General features: G+C 36.1%; 1 protein-coding gene across 2 annotated transcripts in view; it reads left to right on the top strand.

Moving 5' to 3' along the window:
* SLC2A2 (solute carrier family 2 member 2) overlaps positions 1 to 21789 on the top strand; it is a 36945-nt gene extending 15156 nt beyond the window's left edge. For both annotated transcript variants that reach the window (XM_074327874.2, XM_019735261.3), the window contains exons 4-11: positions 5557 to 5681; positions 8671 to 8786; positions 9677 to 9839; positions 10332 to 10519; positions 12733 to 12837; positions 16024 to 16125; positions 16807 to 17010; positions 17100 to 21789. In XM_074327874.2, coding sequence (XP_074183975.1) covers positions 5557 to 5681; positions 8671 to 8786; positions 9677 to 9839; positions 10332 to 10519; positions 12733 to 12837; positions 16024 to 16125; positions 16807 to 17010; positions 17100 to 17300 — 1204 coding nt within the window. In that variant the 3' untranslated portion in view covers positions 17301 to 21789. The remainder of the gene's footprint in view (positions 1 to 5556; positions 5682 to 8670; positions 8787 to 9676; positions 9840 to 10331; positions 10520 to 12732; positions 12838 to 16023; positions 16126 to 16806; positions 17011 to 17099) is intronic.
* Positions 21790 to 22773: the final 984 nt, after the last annotated feature.

Raw genomic sequence — 22773 nt, 5'->3', positions numbered from 1 at the left:
AAGTAATTGCTTTGAATCTCTGGCTTTGTAGGTTATAAAACATATTAAGAAACCACTGCAAAAATGATTAACTCCGGAGCTCTACAGAAAAGCCAAGAGTGGAATTTTTAACATAGGAATCCACTGTTTGCTTCACAAAATTGCTCCATTTCTCAGACATCCAGTTTTCCATCTTCAAATTAGAATTTGGCATTTGGATCAGTCAAGTCTTAAGGTCAAGTCGGTATTCCCAATTCCTAATTGCTCAGTATACTTGGCAAGGGTTTTCTAGCTGCTACTACTGCTATCTCAAAGCCCCAACCAGAGATGAAGCCAGTGGTGTCTCCATTTCTCTACTCTGGTTTCTGTTAGGTATTTTGGATTAAAAACATCAGTGAGACTCCTTTACACTCAAATTTCACTTAGTCATGTGACACACTAACACCCTTGGGATTTCCCTACCCTCCATAGAGAAAAAGAAATTAAAGTTGAAAACTCAAGTGATTATTTCTTTCTATTTATTTTTTGCTCTTTAAGTCCATCTTTTATTAATTACCTTTTTCTGATGATAAAAATAAATATACAAATATGGAAAACTTGGAAAATGCAAAAACATTTAAAATGCAAATGATACAGGCTAAGTTATAACTGTTAGTAATTCTGGATTACAATTTATTGATTTTTTTAAATTCCTACTTTAAACTATAATTTTCTCTCTCCAGTTATTAAAATTCTGATAATTTCTTTGTCTTGTACTAGAGCTTTTATATAATAAGACTGTAAGAAGTTTTCTTAAGTAATGGGAGCATGGTAACCCAAATTGTATTCTTGTTCTTATTTGAAAGGGACTTTACCATAAAAGAAAATGTTCAGTTCCTCACATTTTTATCAAATTACTGGTGTTTAGCTGAACTTTAAATCAGAATCCATAAATTACAGTTAATAAATGGACTTTCCTCATTTAAAAATTTAAAAATCATTTTAATTTGTACCAAATTTGTTTAAAACGTAACTGGAAATTTTTCTAGTTTAATTATTTCTAAAATAAATAAAGCTAAACAAAATGAAAATTTAAAATATGGGCAAAGCAATTCTTTTAGCAACTACTGATGTTTTATACTTCTTCCCATCCCTGAAGAAAAATGTAAGCCCTTGCTGTCCCTCATTTAGAGATGAGATTCTGAGAGGTCCAGTGACTTACTTTAAGACATTTAATTGGGGTCCTAGTGATGGAACTAGGATGCACGTCCTCTCAAGTCTTAGGATTTAGCATCAACATGGTCAGACCCCAAAACAATGTCAAATGACCATTTATCAAATGACTTATGGTAACTAAAAGTGAGGCTTCCTCCAACTCTCAGTGGAAAAATGATTCTCCTTGAAAAACAGCCATAAAATTAATATTTTTAACTTCAAAATTAAGCAAAAGCGTACCGTCTCTCCCATAAAACTATTTTTCTTGGGAGCTTCGCTGAGAAATGATATGATTTTCCTATTGCCAGGGTCATTATTCCACCAGTTCAAAATAAATAAATGAAAATATAATTTTCTATTACTGCTTTTAAAAAGTCTTTGCTTGTAATTGTATAATAGTCAATAGATATCTGAGGCGCCCCCACCATTTTTTTTTTTTTTGCAGAGTAAGTCCTTTTTTTCAATTATTTTCACGTTTGAGAAACAACACAGTGATTACACATTTACATACCTCACAAAGTGATAACCCCAATTATTCTATTACCCATCTGACACTGTACATAATTATTACAAATTATTGACTATATTCCCTATGCTATACTTTATAGCCTCATGACTATTTTTTAAATTATAGTTGACATTTAATATTGTTTTATATTAGTTTCAGGTGTACAGCATATTTATTGGTTAGACATTTATGTAATTTATGAAGTGGTCACTGCAGTAAGTCTAGTATCCATCAGAACTACATAGGTTTTACAATATTATTGACTATATTCCCCATACTGTACTTTATATCCCTGTGACTATTTTTTAACTACCAATTTGTACTTCTTAATCCTGTCACCTTTCTCACCCAGGCCCCCAATTCCCCTCCCATCTAGTAACTATCAGTTTGTTCTCTGTATCTGAGTCCATTTCTGTTTTGTTGGTTTGTTTGTTTTGTTCTTTAGATTCCACATATAAGTGAGATCATACGGTATTTGTCTTTCTGAGTTTGACTTATTTCACTTAGCATAATACCCTCTAGGTCCATCCATGTTTTCACAAATGGTAAGACTTCACTCTTTTTTTATGGCAGGGTAATAGTCCATTGTATAAATGTTCCACCGTTTCTTTATCCAATTGTTTATTGATGGGAACTTAGGTGGTTTCCATGTCTCAGCTATTGTAAATAGCACTACAGTCAATATAGTGGTGCGTGTATCTTTTCAAATTAGTGTTTTGGATTTCTTTGGGTAAATACCCAAGAGTGGAATTCCTGGGTTGTAAAGTAGGTCTATTTTTAATTTTTTGAGGAACCTCCAGACTGTTTTCCATAGTGGCTGCACCAATTTGCAATCCCACCAACAGTGCATGAGGGCTCCCTTTTCTCCACATCCTCTCCAACACTTAAATTGTTTGTTGATTTATTGATGATAGCCATTTTGACTGGAGTGAGGTGGTATCTCACTGTGGTTTTCATTTTCCATTTCTCTGATGATTAGTGATGTTAAGCACCTTTTTACGTGTCTGTTGGCCATTTGTATGTTCTCTTTGGAGAAATGTCTCTTCAGGTCCTCTGCCCATTTGTTAATTGGATTGTTTGTTTTTCTGGTGTTGAGTTGCATGAATTTTTTATAAATTTTGGATATTAAACCCTTATCAGATGTATCATTAGCAAACATCTCCTATTCAATAGGATGTCTTTGTTTTGTTGATGAATTCCTTTGTTGTGCAAAAACTTTTTAATTTGATGTAGTCCCATTTGTTTCTTTTCTCTTTTGTTTCCCTTGCCCGAGGAGATTTATCAGTAAAAATATTACTATGGGTAATGTCTGAGAATTTACTGCCTTTGTTTTCTTCTAGGAGTTTTATGGTTTCGGGTCTTATATTTAAGTCATTAACCCATTTTGAGTTTTTTCTTGTATATGGAGTTAGAAAGTGCTCCAGTTTCATTTTTTTGCATGTACCTGTCCAGTTTTCCCAGCATCATTTATTGAATAGTGTAGCCACTATTTTTAGATTTGGGTTCTCAAGGTCAATTCTTCCAGAGTGCTTACAATTTAATTATAAGAGTATGATGGGGGAGACCATGGTCTGTGCGATCCACACTACCACAAGTCAAGGAAGGCATACATAACTTACCTTGGAATGCTTTCTTTCTTTTGTATCAAAAATGGAACTCACTAAAATGAAGCATTAACCTTTGGTTTCACACAGATTGAGTCCCAGTTCGGCCACTTAATAGCTGTGTGAAATGAGCAAATTACTTGGGTTCTCTAGAACGTTTCCTCCCATCTGCAATGTGGAAAAAAATAATACCTACCTTGCAGAATTATTGTGCAGATTAAATGAGAGGGAACACAAAGGGTTTCGCACAATGTCCAGTGCAGAGTAAGGCAGCGAATATAGACTTTGATGATGACACCAACAGGAGTTTTTTCAGTAAGATTTAAAGAAACATATTTAGAAATATATTTCCTTCTCCCCGATCCAACCATTTTAAGTATTTTTAGATTATTCTTGACCATTTCTCACTTCGGAGAAGAAGGTAATATCCTCTAAGTTGTATCAAGTGCTCCATCATCCATCGGTGGTAAGGAAGAGGGAGTTTAGAGCAATCTGGCATCAAAATACTTTCAGGCTATCCCTTTCAAGACTTCTTTTAATCTGCCCCCTCTCCCCTCCCACCCAATAGAATATACTCTTAACTAGCTAAATTTCTTAAGGTAAATTATTGCATTCGCCTGCCCTCTGTCCTTGTGTAAGTAGAGAAAAAGCTCTTCACAGAGCAACAACCCTGTCGTTCTCTACCTGACAGCTCTGAAGCTGGCCAGCTCTAACTCATCCTGTTTCCTCTGCCTTTGGGTAATTGATAATTTCCATATAGTAGTTTCCTATTACTCCTCTAATGAATCACCATAGACTTAGTGTTTTAAAACAGTGCAAATTTATTTTCTTATAGTTTTGGAGGTCAGAAGGCTAAATTCAGTTTCATTTGGCTGAAGTCAAGGTGTCAGCAGAGCTGGTTCCCTCTTGAGGTTCTGAGGGAAAAATCCATTTCCTTGCCCTTCCCCAGTTTCCAGGGAAACTTACATTCCCTGGCTTGTGGCCCTTCTTCCATCTTCAAAGCACATCACTCCAATCTCTACCATGACCGGGTCTTATATTAACTTTTGTTCTGGAAGACTCATTAGAGCTGATTGTCAGGCTAGGTCTTATTTTCGGGGAAACACAGTACTTCTCTCATCACATCACCTTCTCTTCTGCCCACCTCTTGTAAGGATATCTGTGATTACATTGTTGGGCCCACCTGGATAATCCAGGGAAATCTCTATCTCAAAGTCCTTAATCACATCTGGAAAAATCCCTTTTGTCATATAAAGTAATGTATTCCCATGGTCTGAGGCTTAGGATACAGACTCTGGGGAGATATTATTCAGAATATCACATGGTTGTTGGGCAATCACTACAGTATGAGATTACACCGTTTTGCTCTCAAGAAAAAAATCTCTTTGGTGTTAAAGATATTTGCTCAGAAAAAGTTCACCTGTTAAAGTTTGAAACATTGAAACAGAACATAACAAGATGCTTAACGTTTCTTTGTGGCACAAACATTTCTATACCAATCCACTCAGATTCTTTCACTGGCCTTACCATCATCTGTTCAACTTTGAAGAAAGTTTTTTTGTACCTCACTTTCCCATTTAATAGGAATAAATACCTGCAAATGTTGTCAAATTTTATATGATTAATTTTGAAAATGTTTTTGTGCTATTGTGCACTTTATTATGTGTTATTTTACATTGGCTAACATTAATTCATAGATTCTAAAAGTATGCTGACATACAATGTTAAAAGTAAAATAAATGTAATTATGATAAGACAAAGTAAAAGTATGTTTTAATTTACTTTGAAATAATTCACACTAAAGAAAAATTAATTTTAAAAATTCCTTTCATGATCTACATCAACTAAAAACTTGCACAGTTAAAAGAGAAAAAAAATGTCGTAAGTTGTAACTACAGCATTGACGTTAGTGATCGCCATGCAATTATTTTTTAAAGCAATCAACCAGTCGAAAATTTAGTTAATTGTTTGAAAAAGTGTCCAAAGTTTTATCATAAATCAAACTAGTCATCATCACAACGGAATCAGTCTATCAAAATGTGGAGATCAGGCGCATGAAATCCAGGTTCTCTCATCATAAGTATTACGTATTGTTAATGCTTCAGTCCATAGATAAGTCAGAGTAGCAATCATGGTTTAAGATTCCCCAACTAGCCTTTTCAGCAAAATTATAATAATCTCTTAGGTAAAAATCTCGGCATACTTTGAAAGCAAATTAATTTTACCAAGTTTTGATGCTGAATTTATAATCCTTGCTTTTTAAAATTTCAGAATCAAAGCCCTGTTGGTAGCAAACATTCTCTCATTAACTGGAGCGCTCTTGATGGGGCTGTCGAAACTAGGACCATCTCACATTCTTATAATTTCAGGAAGAGGCATATCAGGACTCTACTGTGGTAAGTCTCTCTCTCTCTCTCTCTCTCTCTCTCTCTCTCTCTCTCTCTCTCTCGCTCGCACACATGCACGCACGCACGCACAGACATCTGCAAATTATTCTAAAAGCAGATGTGGTAACATGTAGGGAACATTCTGAGCCCGAGGTGACATCACAGAAGGGACAGGCAATAGCATAAATTTGAAGTCCCGAGTCAGGGAGCTTTGGGACTAGTAAGAGGGAATTGTGTAGCTGTCTTCTTACCCATGGCAATGACATTATTTCTAGTCATATGATCTCAAATTGTTAACTCTCAGTTTCCTTATCTATTAAATGAAGAAAATACCACTACCTGCCTCGTAGGGTACTTGTAATAATACACATGAAGTGTCCAGCATACAGTCTGAATGCAAACAGTAAACTGCCAAGAAATGCAATCTATTGTTATTACTCGCAGACACACAGAAGCCAGTAGAAGACGGCCACACCCAGAACCTCTGAGTCAGCCCTTTGGCCTACCTGACCGCTTATAGGTCTGTCTCTCCTATCCAGACAACCGTTGACCCTGGGCCCATCTCTCAGACCACACTGACTAGCCCTGTCAGATTCCAGCCCTGGCTGGATGAAGCGTTCAAGTGGCAGTGACCATAGACAGGGGGAATCAGGAAGAAGCAGCTGGCAGAGGAGTTCAGAATGAAGGAAAGATGCTCCTCCCATGAACTTTACGTCTGAATTGCTGGAATCCTTAGTTCTTGGAAATAGATTTTCAAACGTTGGAAACAACTAATCAGCAGAGGCCTGAACAAAGGGAAGGTCACACGTTCTCTAAAACAGCCAATCTTTAGCTTCTCATTACCAGTGACACCCTAATAGTTCTGGGCCAAGGTATTAACACATAGTCCCAAGTTGTAGCAATTCCAAACCACTGACTTCCACTGTGGGTGGTAGAGGGGGAGCAAGGACACAAAAAGGTGTAGAAAATATTCATAACACATTTACCTGCAAAGAGGAAAGACTATAATTCCATGCATCTTCAATGATCAGTTGAAACAAAAGTCTAAAGTTACTTAATTAAAGTTCACTTTTCATTACTTTCCATGCTAATAAAAATAACTGAAAGTAAGGATAGCTTTATCAAAGTGAAAAGTCAACCCCTATGTGGAAAGTTTGAGATTCACAGTGTAGCAATTCTAGCACTGTCTCTGTCTGGTCTTAGGTATGTTTCTTCTGAAAACTGCAAATAATAACACTATCAAAAAGTTCCAAATCATGATTCTTCTTTCTTTCCCTTCATTTTTTTAAAATACAGTACAAATAATACAAAACATTTCCGGTAAAATTGAAAAGAAATGCTACAAACTTACTGTGAAGCAACCTATCATTAACATAACCAAGTACACTTGTACTCTCCTACAACCTTTTCAAATTATGTCTGGGACAATTCTGAGCATCAAAGTTGCTAAAAATTATAGGAAATGTAATTTAACTTCAAGTTCATGTGACTTCATGTGTAGATAAGACCTGTGAGGTTATCCACACTATTCTGTTTTTGAGGTATACCAATAGATATTACACAAAGATAGTACAACTTGGACTAGGGTGTAATAAATGATTATTTTTTTCTTATTTAAAAACAACAGACCACACATTAGAGTCATGAAAAAGTCAGCAGAAATCCAGGTGCCGTATCAACCATGCAAATATTCATGTGAAATATTGAGAACAATTTAAGGCTTTAAAAACATACTGAAACAGCTCCCAAACAGCTCTTTTACACAAAGACCACCCATTTCCATTTGATAGTTAGGCAGTCTCTCTAAGAGGAAGCCTCTGGCAAATCTTGTTTTTTAATTCTTAAGAAAAATGCCAAACACTACATTCAGCCTTGATTTACTGATAGTCCCTGACCCTCTTATGCATTTAGCAAATGGCATAAGATACTCCACCATTCCAACATGACTGATTGCATATAAGAAAATTACGTAAGGTGGAATGGCATAGTGCTAGTGCTTTTCAGCTTTTGTATTCCCTTAAGCACCCAAAGTCCTTATTTAAATAAAATATTTTCTGAAGCCTATTATTTGGAAAGAATAAAGAAGCAGCTGGGTTGCTCTGGTTGGAGCAGTTGGGAAAAGAGCCCCTGAGTTAGTTACCCCTTACACCTCTTACCCCTTACACCTCTCTAACCCCCCCCCCCCCCCACCACCAGCTCCGCCACTGTAATGCGAGCTTGAGGCACCTCCACATTGTGAAAACTCAGATAAGGCTTGTAGTTCTCGTGCTAACACTCTATTCCACTATGATCTGGGTAAGTCATTTCACACTTCGATCAAGTAAAGCCGTTGGCCTACATATGTTCTAATTTCCTTTAATCCGTGAATCTAGATTAAGAACACAATTATTTTTAAGAATATTATTAATGCATTCTTCTGTCTCTTTTCTTAAGGCATCTGTAGGCTTTATGATGTAAACTCAGTACTAACATAGATTTTTTTTAAAGCTAAATAAGACAATGCTATGAATGATTTCCATACTTGACTAACAATTTTTATCTATTTGTATATCCAGCTACAACTTTATTTGGAATCTCATCAACAAATATTCGTTGCATAAACTGTGTCTATGGTTGGGAACAAGGGTTCTCCTTTCAACAGACTTTCAATCAGAATATTGACTGCACTTAAACCAAATTAACATTTTTGAAATAATCCTGGTTTCACATTAATATTTATTTATTTATTTATTTATTTATTTATTTATTTATTTATTTTTAGTGGTTACCAGAGAATAAGAGGGGAGGGGGATGGTAGAAGAGGGTAAAAGGGGTCAAATATATGGTGATGGAAGAAGAACTGACTCTGGGTGGTGAACATACAATGTGATATATAGATGATGTATTATAGAATTGTACACTTGAAACCTGTGTAATTTTACTAACCATTGTCACCCCAATCAATTTAATTTTAAAAAAAGGAAAAAAAAAATAACATTTATGTTCATATTTCATGCAGGGCTAATTTCAGGCTTGGTTCCAATGTACATTGGTGAAATTGCTCCAACTACATTCAGGGGTGCTTTTGGCGCTCTTCACCAGTTGGCCATTGTCACAGGCATTCTTATTAGTCAGGTAAAAACTCCCATCCCCTACCTTACCCATCCTCTACTTTATCCAACTTCTCCCTCCCTGACTGTCCATTCTCACTGTACACCGAGGTACACACACAAAAAACTGAGAAAACAGAACAATGGTTCCACCAGTGGTGGTGGTTGGGCTTTTTAGCTCAAAACTTCACTATTACGACTCCATTCTTCACTGTTCCCCTTGGAGTTGGGGTGGTGTTGCCACTGAAAGTAACCTGGAAACCGAGTCTTGAACTTCTGGAACTATTCTAGAATTAAATTACTTCATTCAGATTTAAAGGAATAGGAAACTTCAAATTTTGGGCTGTCTGGATTTCCTTTGAGTATCTTACTTGGAAATTTAATATATAAATGATGACCAGCTCTTGTTCAGCTGGCTCTATATTTCCCTTCTATCCTGTGGTCTCAGAGGGAGTCTTTGGAACCCCAAACCTATGACTACGCAGAGGTAAACTCCTGCAATAGGGATCACAAACCTGGTTCTCATCAGAGTAACTGTTCTGTCTATATAACCCCATTGTATTTAAGTTCTGGGTAACCTAAGAACAAAAATTTTAAGAAATGCCCAAAGGTATGCATGATTTTTGGTGTTGTTTTAGATATTAAATATGTTCTTTAAAAGTCTGGTTGATTGCCATCCTAAATGCCCCATAGGAGTTAATGAAAACAAATCTAGGTGGATTCTTTACAAGACAAATAGTCCCTAATTTAGGTAAGGTGAGACACACTAGTAAGAGTTTCCATCTTGTGCATATTTGAAAATTAAAGTTGTCAGGGATTACTATTAAATAGTCAATATGCTTTTTTCAACAAATTGTTGCCAAAGGCAGACCCAAAGTGTTGTGTAGTTGCTACACCTCCCCTCTCCCTTTTCAGATTATTGGCCTTGACTTTCTCCTGGGCAATCACGAGCTGTGGCACATTCTGCTTGCTCTGTCTGCCGTGCCAGCTGTCCTCCAGTCTCTGCTGCTCTTCTTCTGTCCAGAAAGTCCCAGATACCTCTACATCAAGTTAGATGAGGAAGACAAAGCAAAGAAAAGTAAGTCTGTGGGTGGTTTTACTTCGTACCTATTGTTTAGGAACTACCAGCTAATGAGAAGCAGTGTATATGAATGGTTACTCATGAAATTGGTACCAGTGCTTTCCAAATGAAGTCAGTGATTACATGTAAGAAGAATGTGCAAGATCATTTAATATGACTGGTATATGCCATTTTGCACCCGTAAACACTTGCTCGAGCCCAAACTGGAAGCCCACATGCAGAGTATGGGACTCAATCATCGGCTTCTAAAACACCTTTCCAACATTATGCTTCTGTGATAATGACGATTGTTTTCTTTGTCATAAGATGAGGCTAGATGTTCTACCTTTTTAAAATAAAAGAGCAGGATTTAATTTAACAAAAAAGAATTCTCAACACACATGCTATTAAGCAAAAGAGATGGCTATGCAGACTGTAGCTCTTTCATTAACATAATAAAAATACAGTTTTTGACCTGAGTTCCATAAACCTAATCATTTTGGGGGACAGGCTTGAAAAGACTCCGAGGAGGTGCTGATGTCACCAAAGACATTGCTGAGATGAGAAGAGAAAGGGAAGAAGCATCAAGTGAACAGAAAGTCTCCATAATTCAGCTCTTCACCAATTCCAGCTACCGACAGCCTATTTTCGTGGCGCTGATGTTGCACATGGCTCAGCAGTTTTCTGGAATCAATGCGGTGAGTTTCAGAACCTCTGATGCAAAACGTGGATTGAGGTAGGGCAGGAAAGGGATGTAAGTTTAAACAGGTAAAAGACATTTTAAGATGTTGACATTGCATGTCTTACTACAACAAACACTGACTGAGCATTAATTTTCTGTTTTGCCTCATCTGCTTTCTAACATTAGCTTGCAAGTTTTAAAGATGAGGGTAAAAAGGCAACAGTCATAATAAATACAAAAGAGCCAAAAAGGAGAATCATTATACCCAAGAAGAATCAATTACAAGGGGCTTCTAGAGTTGAGTATCAAATGTAGGATTTATGACAGCCTAGGCAAAAAGAGTCCATGGTTGCCTCCATCTATTTAAATGAAGTATATCAGATAGCCAGGTGCAAAGGAATTTCCTGCCATCCAAGAAACTTTCAGTCTATTTGGGGAGACAGCACACACACACCCAAAATAAACAGCAGAGTAAACTGAAATGATATTGGTGACTGAGGGTGGTAGAAAATACTTGATTGAAAACACTGAGTACAAATCTTGCTAGCTTTTGGGTTTTGAGTTGAAATCCTTGCATCATGCAGACTACAACTGTTTTACTAGCAATTAGCTACTAGAAGACAATAACCATGCATGCGTTTAGATACTAGTTAAAGAAAATCACTTATCGCCTTCCACTGCTTTTGAAAATGTGGTTTGGTCATCCTTTATAGTGAGCCAGTCCCAGATACACAAGGGACACTTTGGGGGTGACTGACGGATGGGCAGAGACTTGGGGGAGGCAAAGAAAGTAATTCCTATGAGGTGAAGCCAAAGGAGACCTGAATCTCACTCCATAAGCTGAAGATTGCTCTGCTGTGGTCTTCATCCTCCTTTAAGAGGTCCTTGGTGTTCATTTTTACCTAAATACTCTTTACAACTTTGGAGCTGAAAGACTGAATGCTATCCCCTATTTCAGCTCTGCCTGTACATCCAATGGCACAATACTTACTCTCTCTGAACCTCCCTGCTCTAGCTTCCAACCCAGTGCCTGATTTAGAGGTACCCAGGGAGTACTGAACTTAACGCTGCTGGGAGAGTGTGCAGCAGGCTGAGAGCCACTGCTCACTGACACAGTCTGCACACGGCTCCTGTATCCACCCTGGCTACAGAAAGAGCTGCCAGCACCAGGACATGTGATATGGAAAAGAAAAGACAGAGGATGATAGAACAACAAAATGACCTAAAACACTATTACAAAAGTAAAAATGTCACAAAATAATCAAAGCTTTTGGAGAGATTGTGAACCAGATTTCTCCATCTCCACTGAGATGAGCGGGGAATTTTAGTGGGATTAAATGCAACAGCAACCAGAACTCTCACACTTATTGGTGAGAGTGTAAACTGACACAGCTTCTTTGGAAAAGTGTGTGGCCGTACCTATCAAAGCTGAGCATATGTATACTCTGTTGTCCAGAAATCTTATTCCTAGGTATATATGTACTCGGATGCATATTTCACTGAGGATTGTTCTAGAATGTTCATAGCAGCGTTATCCACAATCACCCTAAATGGCAACTACGTAAACACCCATCAATAGTAAAATGGGTAACTAAATTGTGGTATATAATACAATAAAAAACTATATAGTAATGATGTTGAAACACAAATATACAAATACAACTGTACAGATTCTTCTCACAAAGGTAATGTTGCAGCCAGAAACAAAGTAGTATGTACTCTGTTGTTTCATTTATATCAAGTACAAGACTGGCAAATTTTATGTACAATGATAGAGTTGGAAGAATTTCCTTGAAAAAAATAGAGTGACATTTAGGGGGCTTCTGGAAGGCAGGAAAATGATTTATTTCCTGATCTGGGTACTGGTTAGACAGGTGAGTTCAGTTTGTGAAGATTAATTGAACTTGTACACTTATGATCTATGTATTTTTTTGTATGTATTTTATACTTTAACAAAAGGTTTAAAAAAATTTTAATATAAAGAAAATGCATATACAGAGTTTTCAGCTAAATATAAGGAAAACTTTTAAGCAATCGCAAGCTTTAAACACTGAAGGAAAATTGTGGTTTCTGCTTCCTTGGAAGGAGAAGGCAGATAAAATCTTTAGGAAGTTCTAAGGACCATGTTTCCATAGAAACAACTAAAAATAAACAACTTAAAATATTTCTTGCTTTAAAGCCATGCATTCTAGGCTTCTTGATTACAACTAAACTCTTATTACTTTGCAGATCTTTTACTACTCAACTGGTATTTTTCGGACAGCTGGGCTCAGCCAACCAGTTTACGCAACCATTGGAGTTGGTGCCATCAATACAATTTTCACTGCTCTCTCTGTAAGCAAAATAGCCAAAAATATTCTGCTTGTTCCTCAGTCCAGAAATGGGAGTTTAAAAAAATCCCTTGTGATCTAAAAGTGACTAATGACTTATTGTCCACATGCACTGGGTATGTAAAAGCGAGTGGGTCATGGAAAGTCCTGTGTGTGAATAACCACCCACTGTACTGAGATTAGGTATAAGTGAGCAAGTTGTCTGGTGCTCTCTGGTTATCAGTGGGTCTCTCTATCGGCAGGTATGCCATTAGCCACTCATTTGTGATTTAATAACTCACTTGGGAACACAGAGGACTTTCTCCTTGTATAAACACACGTTCCTTCTCCTTTGCTCTAGCCTTAAGCCCCTTGGGATTAGCCAATAGCTTGTCACTTGTATCAATATAGGGTGTTGTGCCTAGATTCCTCTCCTTCTATGGTTAAATTTTTTTTATTCTGATGTCTTGGGAAAAACATTGAAATAAAATAAATGTGGTCCTCTCAATTAAATACCTAAGCCTCTAGTAAAATTAAACAGTTTCAGCAAATTCCTATGATGTTAGGCCCTTGGGCAGAGCTTTTATGTAGCTCACAAGGCCATGGCTTCTGGTGACGTATACGAATGTGGTAACATGAGACGATGGAGTGGAAGTGGTGTGTAAGTTGAAATGTTATTGTTATTTTTGAAAAGTTTTTGTTTTCTTTGAAATGTCACGTGTTATTTTTGAAAAAAGAAATTTTTCCAACAAGTGGAAGAGGCCATATACTTTTCTTAAGACCAGATACCTTATGTAAGGAATGATTCAGTATCTGAAAATAAGAATATTTAACATAACAAGCGAAAAATTAAACAAACAACAAAAAATCCCCCAAACTTTCCAACTAATATAACTCACTCTAAAATGAGGGTAATTGGGCTTGTTTTTATCTTAGAATGCAGGATGTCCAAAAGCCTTGTGCTTTTCCATTTTGGTCACAATATTGTACTAAATATACTTTAGTAACTGGTTTTTCATTCTCTGCACATGAATTTTAACTATTTCCTTAGGGTGGTCAATAAATTATAGCCTGGCCACCTAGGTCAAAAGGCAACTTTGTCCAGACCACATTAAACTGTATTGGACCTTGGAAAGCGGGGGAAGAACAAATACAAGGGAACAGCAGTTGTTCTGTAGACCTGCGTTTAGAGATAATGCCTGTCGGAGTCAAAGGTCACTCGAGATCAACACAGGCCTGGTGCTGGGATGTAAACCAAGGGACTACTGGCATTCTTTTATCTCCTGAGATAATACTTTTTACACATCTTACTTGAACATGTTTTTCTAATATAGAGATTATGATTAAAACATTTTATATGTAACAGGGTCTGCTATGTAAAGCATCAAGTTGTCAAGATTGGGTAACCCAAATTCTAGGAGTGCCTAACAGGAAACTACCGCAGAATTTCATTTTTGTCAACCTTCCCGTGAGGGTTGGAGGAGGTGTTTTGAAAAGTGTCTTGATTATTTTGAATATACCTTTGTAGAGTTCATCCTTTTAGTCTGTGAAAGTTTTTGAGCAAGCGTCACAATAAAAAATAATGTCTAATCAGCTGCCTAATTACAAATAATCTTCCAGGACTACAAATAACATTTAAAATGTTTAATTATGTATATTTTTGAAAACTGGTTTTAAAGTTCAAAAAAGGACCAAAAAAATATAGCCCCTCAGTCATCCAATTTCTCTTCCCAAAGTTAACCAATGTTACCAAATTCCGTGTATCCTTTCAAATAAAGTCGTGCAAATAGGAATATGCACTGGCTCCCACACTGAGTAGGCTTCCAGGACGTGTGACCCCACTGGGGCAAAGGTGGGGAGGCAGACATCTCCAGCCCCTGACCAAGTCTTACTTTATGTCACACTCCTCCCTGAGTGCTCAGCTGGCCTCACAAAGGGAGTCCAGCTCAATTTTCAAGGCATGTAGTTTTAGAATTATTTTTATTCTATTCATAATAATTGTTCAGAGACAGAAGAAACAGACATAGTAAAAACCCTTTTCCTGAAGAAATGTTTCTGTTTTCTTGGTAGCTTGATGTGGTGTCATCAAGTCAGCTTTGAAACCCATCATTAAAGAGTCAACATAGAGAGAGAAATTTTATGAATGTGAGAAAGGTTTGTTTTTCCCACTTCCTTCACAGCAATTAAATATGGGTTCTTCATTTATCATCCTAAAGTGATTTGAAACTCTGATACGAAATGCCTCTGAGATGAAAGGGGCTTTCACTGTAGGCAAAAAGAAATATTTCTCATGTATTTTCAGAGCCAGAGCACACTATACTAAGGGTATTGGATTGCTATTGATCTACTGATAGATATATGAGCCTCGTCAATGGACTCAGCAAAGTGAGAAATTATGACAGGTAGTTTTTTTGTGTGTGTGACTCTTCAACCGTGGCAGTATTTCAAGGATTAAGCAGACTCTAGCCAACAAACTCTGGTCTTGGCTAATTGTAAACCTTAACTATTAATGCAAAGGTCCCCAGACCCATCTATGACATGTCTCCTAACTTCGAATAAGAGAGCTCTTTAACCTTTTGCTTTAAACTCTTACCTTTTCAAATGGATAGCTTGTTTGCAACAGTAGGTATATTTAGGCCCAGCAGAAAAATAGAAGACCTATTTTGGTAAGATGATCAAATTCTATATGTTGCCAAGTGAGTGGTCATAATTCGACTTCATTAGCAGTCAGAAAGTTGGATGAGAATAGTTGACACCTCAGCAGTTGTACTGTTTCAGGTGTCTGCCGCGCACAAACCCTTGTGATTAGAACTTACGATAAATACCAGGAGAGAAAAATGTCATTTTTAATGTGGAAACTTTGTATTTTAAACATACGGGAAACCTACTGGAAGAGATCCAAGATGTATAGTCTCGTACTGTTGTACCCCAAGTGATATCCCAGAGAAGAGCTAACACTAAGTTCTTTCTGTCGAATGCCCTGTTCAAATCTTTGTGACTAAACTAAGCAGGTATTTGTTAACAAGCTCTGGTCACTGAGAGAGCGCTGCCACTAGGGCAAGAGCCACTACCCTCCTCAGTTCCACATCCAGCTGTGTGTGGCTTATAATAAATTGTGGATTATAATAATCATATAAATTATAATAAAATGACCTCTTTGTCAGTAAAAACTATTGAAGTATAAAGCCTATATGTTTGAAAACTCTCCTAGGTGTTCCTCGTGGAGAAGGCAGGGCGACGCTCTCTGTTTCTAATTGGAATGAGCGGGATGTTTGTCTGCGCCATCTTTATGTCCGTGGGCCTCGTGATGCTGGTGAGTTTGGTGCCTGCACTGAGATTTCCAGTGACCGGATGATAGCACTTCTGTGCTCCAGGTTTAAATACCTCTATGTCAAAAACATTTGTGAATGACTTATGAAATAAAGCCAGAGGAACAGCATTTAATACACAGGAGAAATATAAAGAAAAAAGAGAACTCGTTTTGGGGGGTTTAAAGACTGAACAGCAATTGCACTTGTTGCCCAGGGAGGCCATGTAGCAAAATGGTGAGAGGTTAGGTTCTGGGGTCAGTCCCAAACTCGTTCCAGGGCTGGCTGTGTTGCGTGGCTGCCCGTGTGACCTTGGGCAGGTCCCTGGACCTCTCCAGGCCAGTGCCCTCCACCACTACTTCACAGGCGTCCATCTAGCACCCTTGGCATTATTAGAAGTAGGATCCTTACACAGAAGGAATGACTCTTTCACAGGAAAAGAGTGACGAAAAGTAACATAAAATCCTAATCCAGACAGTTTCCTATAACAAAGCTCGAAAGATTTCAGGATGACTCATCCTAGAATAAGCTTGTGTCCAACTAGAATAACTGTACTTAATTGAACATAAACACATCGGGAAGAGAGTCATGTCACTGCTGAATCCAGTGAGTCTTAGACTTAGCAAAAAGCAGCAGCAGCCAATGATTCCAGTTCTACGTTTGTTTCTGTTTTGTTTGTTCCTCAGGATAAATTAACTTGGATGAGTTACGTGAGCATGACTGCCATCTTCCTCTTTGTCAGTTTCTTTGAAATTGGCCCAGGCCCTATCCCCTGGTTCATGGTGGCTGAATTTTTCAGTCAAGGACCACGCCCTGCTGCTTTAGCAATAGCTGCATTCAGCAACTGGACCTGCAATTTCATTGTAGCTCTGTGTTTCCCATACATTGCGGTAAGCGGCTTAATATTGTGCAAATTGACGGAACAGAAGAGAGGGTAGAACAGCTGCTAATTGGGACTCTGTGTTTGGTCTCCATGCAGGACTTCTGTGGACCTTACGTGTTTTTCCTCTTTGCTGGAGTGGTCTTGGGCTTTACTCTGTTTACATTTTTCAAAGTTCCAGAAACCAAAGGAAAATCCTTTGAGGAAATCGCAGCAGAATTCCGAAAGAACAGAGGCTCAGCCCAAGCACCAAAAGCTGCCATAGAAATGAAATTCCTTGGAGCTACAGAGACTGTGTAAAGATAACCTGCTTTTTGACATAAACAGAAAAAGGAAGGAACTCATGTGTTTTTAAATGACAATTCTTTGAGAATTTTATATCTACATCTTGAAGTATTGTTTTATTTTTTAAAGAACTTTTATGGGCTCTGATTAGAAATATCATCAAATATTACCAAAGAAAGTATTTTTTTTTTAAGTTACAGAATCTAATTTTTATGGTAAGACTGTAATTAAGTAAACCAAAGAGTCTAGCTCATTTTGCTACACTATATGGCAAGGACATTCTAATATTCCTAGTTCTATTCTTTATAATAAGGTTCTTCTGAAATCAAAGCGGTTTCCATGTATCATATTCTTGCTTCATTAAGCATATAGTTAGAAACCTGAAGATACAACTAGTAGTTACCTATTTGGATATGATTAAGATGGAATTTTCTTACCCACTGAACTTATACTAAAGAAGACAGGGCTAGTGACAGTAAAGTTCATGCTAAAATTGATAACCTTCCCATTTCGCCCACTCAATTTTTTCTTGAGCATTAGAATTTGCATTTTGTTTAAAATTTTATTTTTTCTGTAATTTCATGTGGAGTGGTTTATTGAGTATATTAAAATATATTTCTAAAGAAAAACTTTATTTTTAGTAGGCTTACCAAAATCTTTCAGTATTCAGGAAAAAAAAAATTAGTTCCTTTGGTGACAAAATGATTTTGTAAGATTATACACTAAAAAGGTTTTACCTGGTCAGATAGCATGGGTTATTAGTTAATATTAACATCTATTATAAACCCATGTTAATTCCTCGTTGGTTCAGTCCTTTGGGCTATGTTTTGTTTCGCTTTTTTATTGAGCACAACCTGGTTTTCTCAGCTGTGTTATAAAATATACTCAGTGATAAGTGGGGTATATTGTCTCTTCAAACCCCAAAAAGCTAGAACAGTCTAACTTAGGAAATTTGAAGTGAAAGATTGCTCTGTTTGTTTAAAAAAAAAAAAAAATTTCTGAATTACTATATTTCAAAACAGATTGAAAAGGTAGGGTTGGAGAATACCCAACAATGGGCCCCCGAAAATTCATGAATGCTCAATTTCACACTTGATCAAAATCCCCATTTAATTTGCCTGGAAACACTGAGTTCTCTAACACAAAACAATCATCCTCTTTGATGTTTCCCTCTTTGTCTTAGCAGTGTACTGATGCTATCTAAGCTGTTCTATTGCTATTGCTAACGTTTATTGTGTACCACCTACGTTCCAGGAACTGTGCTAAGTGCTTTTACCTATGTAGGCAAATTGGAAATACACAGATGATTAAACAGATTTTCTCTTACAGTCAATTTTGCAACTATGGAACAGTTCTGATGGATACCAAAGGCTTAGCAGGGAGCTAAAGTATCTCCAGGCTGTTTTCATCACAAGTGGAACGCTGAATCAATCCTTTTTATGTTTGCTTTAATGTGCATAAAAACAGTCAACACTTGCTTTTTTTTTCTTCTTTGCCAAAGTTGTTTATCTTTCTGTAATTTGGCAGTCCCAACAACATGAAATTATTTCTTTTCACTTTGACTGATTTTTATTTCCTTTGGGCCAATGTGGGATAAATTATTTTCACTTAGGACTTCTGGACACAGTCAAAATGAGCTTAGATAGTTCAGGAGAATTTTGTGCTAAACTGTGAACTATGAAAAAAAATATGTAGGGACTCTGAATAGGACAGGAGCAGGAAAATTGCTCTTGTATGGCTCCTGTCTTCTTTGGGATGCTAATGGCCTTTGATAAGCCCGAAGTTGCAATAATAAAAAAATTTAAAGTTTTTATCGGCGGCGATGAATGTGATTTAATCAAATCACTACTCCTGATCTCATTTACTAAGAGAATAAAGAAGTCAAGGTTTGACAAAAAGCCCAAAAGACCACTTTTAAGTTCTAATTAATTTTTTTGACTGATCCACAAGTTCCAGAAATTCAGACCATGAAGTTTTCTGCCTCAGAGAAATTTAAGTAACTTACATTGTTTCCCTTCCAAAATTTTTTTCTTACAGAGATACAAGTGAAAAGAAACATGAAAGTGAAATAAGAAGCTGTTAACACTTTATACTAAGACAAAGGAACTAGCTAAACAATAAAAACTCCTAGGTCTTCAATGGTATCCATCATAATAAATAATGAAATTAACAGTAAGTAATTAGATTTAGTTCCAGGAAAGTCAGATGTGACTTTGAACACTTATTTTTTTGTAGTACTCTTATCATTTTTGTGAAAGTGTTTTCACACTCTAACATTCCTACAAATGTGATTTTTCTATTGGTGTGTTCGAAACATGATTACACTTCCTGCTCTGACCACTCATCTGCTACATCTAACTATTGCCCACTGTCATGACATCAGCGCAAGGGTCTTCTCTAACTTTCTCTTCCCCTCTTGCATCTACACGATCAGCACTGTAATGTGTGCTCAGACACAAATTACCCCTCTTCAAGGAGCTCTCAGTTTAAGAAGTTCAGAAAGACCAGGGTATAAATATTCACATCTGTGTCTTCTGCCTTCCATAAACCTTGATTTAGAGACTTCTGTTGTAAAATGGGCTCAATAACATTACCTACCTCAGAGAGGTATTGTGAGGATGAAATGTCAAGTGCTACGCAGAGTGCCTGGTACACAGGGGGTACTCAATTAATGTTACCTAGAATTAGTATTCACAAAGATATTATTAGGATACAGAATTGTCACATATAAGATAGTTCCAATTTTTTCTTCTGAATAAAAGTTTCATAATTCAAGGTAATATTCTCTTCAAGCAATAACCTCATAAACATAAGGGAATGGTAAGAATCAGGGGGGATTTGAGGTTATCTAAAACTTAAACTCATATTTGATATTTCTAAGTAGGTTATAAGAGTTTTTATTGCGTTTTTGAAATTTGCTTTTGCCTAAGTTATGTTATTTTTAAGAGGTTTATATGTGATATTATGTCTTTGAATAATACTACTGTGTTTCCCCGAAAATAAGACCTAGCCGGACAATCAGCTCTAATGCGGCTTTTGGAGCAAAAATTAATATAAGACCTGATCTTATTTTACTATAATAATAAGACCTGGTCTTATATTATATTATATAAGACCGGGTCTATAATATAATATAGTATAATATAATATAATATAATATAATATAATATAATATAATATAATATAATACCAGGTCTTATATTAATTTTTGCTCCAAAAGGCGCATTAGAGCTGATTGTCCAGCTAGGTCTTATTTTTGGGGAACACGGTAAGTACAATATAAAATGCTGTATATCATATTTAAATGCAATCATAACCACAGGGTTATAACTATAGGGCAAGACCAAACCTTCTTGATAATCCTCAAAAGTTGCAAAAGTGTGTAAACCAGTGTACATGCATAAGCTACTTCTTATTGCTAGCTTATTATTGGATACGTAGCAAATAAAGCAATGTTAGGCAATATCTTGTGCTTACCGTGTTCTAAGCAGTGGTGCTGAGTAAAGTGTAAAAAATACAATTTTTGATTACAATTCTGTATCAGTGACCTGAGAAGAAAAGGTTTATTACCTTTTCTTGAGGCAATGAATTTTGATCCATCTGCTGGTGTTTTTATTGCCTTCTAATTTGGAGCACATTAGAAAGAATCATCATGAAAAGAAATTGGTTTTAGTTAAGAGTATATGTACAGTATGGTTTTATAATAATAAATATATTTCTAAATGCTTAGTGTTGTTTTATTTTATATAGAAAATAACCACATTTAAGAAACTTGATATTGGTTTACTGTATATACTCATTTCCTTCTCACAGTATTTTTTCTATTCTCATTGTAAAGATAATATGTGAGTTACTTTTTAAACCCAAATTGTATTTTCATCGGGCAGTTGTTTTGATTATCAGCAGTAGAAAAAACTAACCTGAAGGCTCGGTAAAAGAACAGTGGAAGAGGAATGAATGACTCCCTTTGATGAAAATAAAAATAATTAGTAAATACTTAATTGAGCTCCTATTATAGACACTTTGTAAAGGTTTGTGAAAGACACAAATCTTGGAAAACGTGATCCCTATCCTCAGTCATCTATATTCTCATAAAGGGGTTAACACTTGAAAACAAATAGTTACAGTACAAAGGAGAGAATAGAATAAACTATAAGTAAGTGGTTTTTAAGTTGACATCTGAAATTTTCATTATATGTTTAAATAGCTGCAAAAGATGTAACTTTTTCAAAATATAGTATATGTTGACATTTAAAAATTGCTGTACTCTATCGAATGGAATTTAAACACCACAGTAATGTGCTACCATAACCATTAAAAAATGTAAATTTATTTATGTGTTTAACTGTTAGAAATTTTACTGCATTCTTTTCTGTTCTCATATTTCCTTTCCGTTTTCTTCAAAGAATTTTATCCTCAAGTGATAAATTTATATGTCTTAAAGTATTTTTGATGGTTCTATTATAAGTTTCTACAATAAAAGTATCTATAATTTGAATTTGAATTTTTCAAAATGTCCTTGTCTGTAAAGGTCAAAATGTTTAACCAATTTGCTCTGGATTGAGTTAGCATTTGTGATTATTAATACACAATTGAGGGGGGAAAAAATCTGTATTACAAATTTTGATAAAATTCATTTTTAAAGCAGTCATTTTAGAAATTCATCTCAATGAGAAGTATGGGGTTATTTTTTTCAATTAATTTATATATTAATGGATGGATAGTTCTTATTACTAAAGAAAATAGTCTTCAGCATAAATTCTATTATTACTTTGTTATTATAAGCTTACTAAAAATCTTATTTTCATAGATAAGTAGATAGGAATGGAAGGACCAATGTCATTCAATCCCATGAACTATTTTTAAGTTATAGCCAAAATGCACATAAAAATTAATCAAAGTAATTTTTAATAATGTATCAGCTAATAACTCAATTAGGCCCTTTGATTTTGTGAAAAGCAAAACATTTGTATTGTGGGGGCTAGCCTGGTGGTTCAGGTGGTTAGAGCTACTGAAAGTACACACTGTTCCCCCAATAAAGTCCTGTTCCCCTTCCCCAATAAATTCTTAAAAAACAAAACAAAACAAAAAAAAATTTGTATTGTGAAAGGATTTGTTATCCAGTTGCTACAGTCATTCCCTTACTTAGTTTCTGGGCAGCATACCAAAATGGCTTTACCAAGGGTTAATAAAAGACCATTATTATATTGTTGAATCTTTCACTTACAGGCAGCTTGCTTAACCTGATATATTCATAAAGGATTAGGAGAATTGAAATATTATTAATTTTATGCATTTTCATATATATAATACAATTCTACTTTATCACATGCTCTATTTATATTAAACCATCAGAGTTCAGATTTAGCTTGGTAGCTTGTTCAAGTCATAGAAAATGTCAGTAGTAACCTAATGGGTAAATTCAGTCCTCATTGTCAAATTAATTTTCCAAATGAGACTTACTTTCTAGTCTGACTTAATTTTCACT

The sequence above is a fragment of the Rhinolophus sinicus genome, chromosome 17 (genome assembly GCF_057876585.1).
Source record: "Rhinolophus sinicus isolate RSI-liver-muscle chromosome 17, RSI-T2T, whole genome shotgun sequence".
Lineage (NCBI taxonomy): Eukaryota > Metazoa > Chordata > Mammalia > Chiroptera > Rhinolophidae > Rhinolophus > Rhinolophus sinicus.
This window is presented reverse-complemented; position numbering and strand designations above follow the sequence as displayed.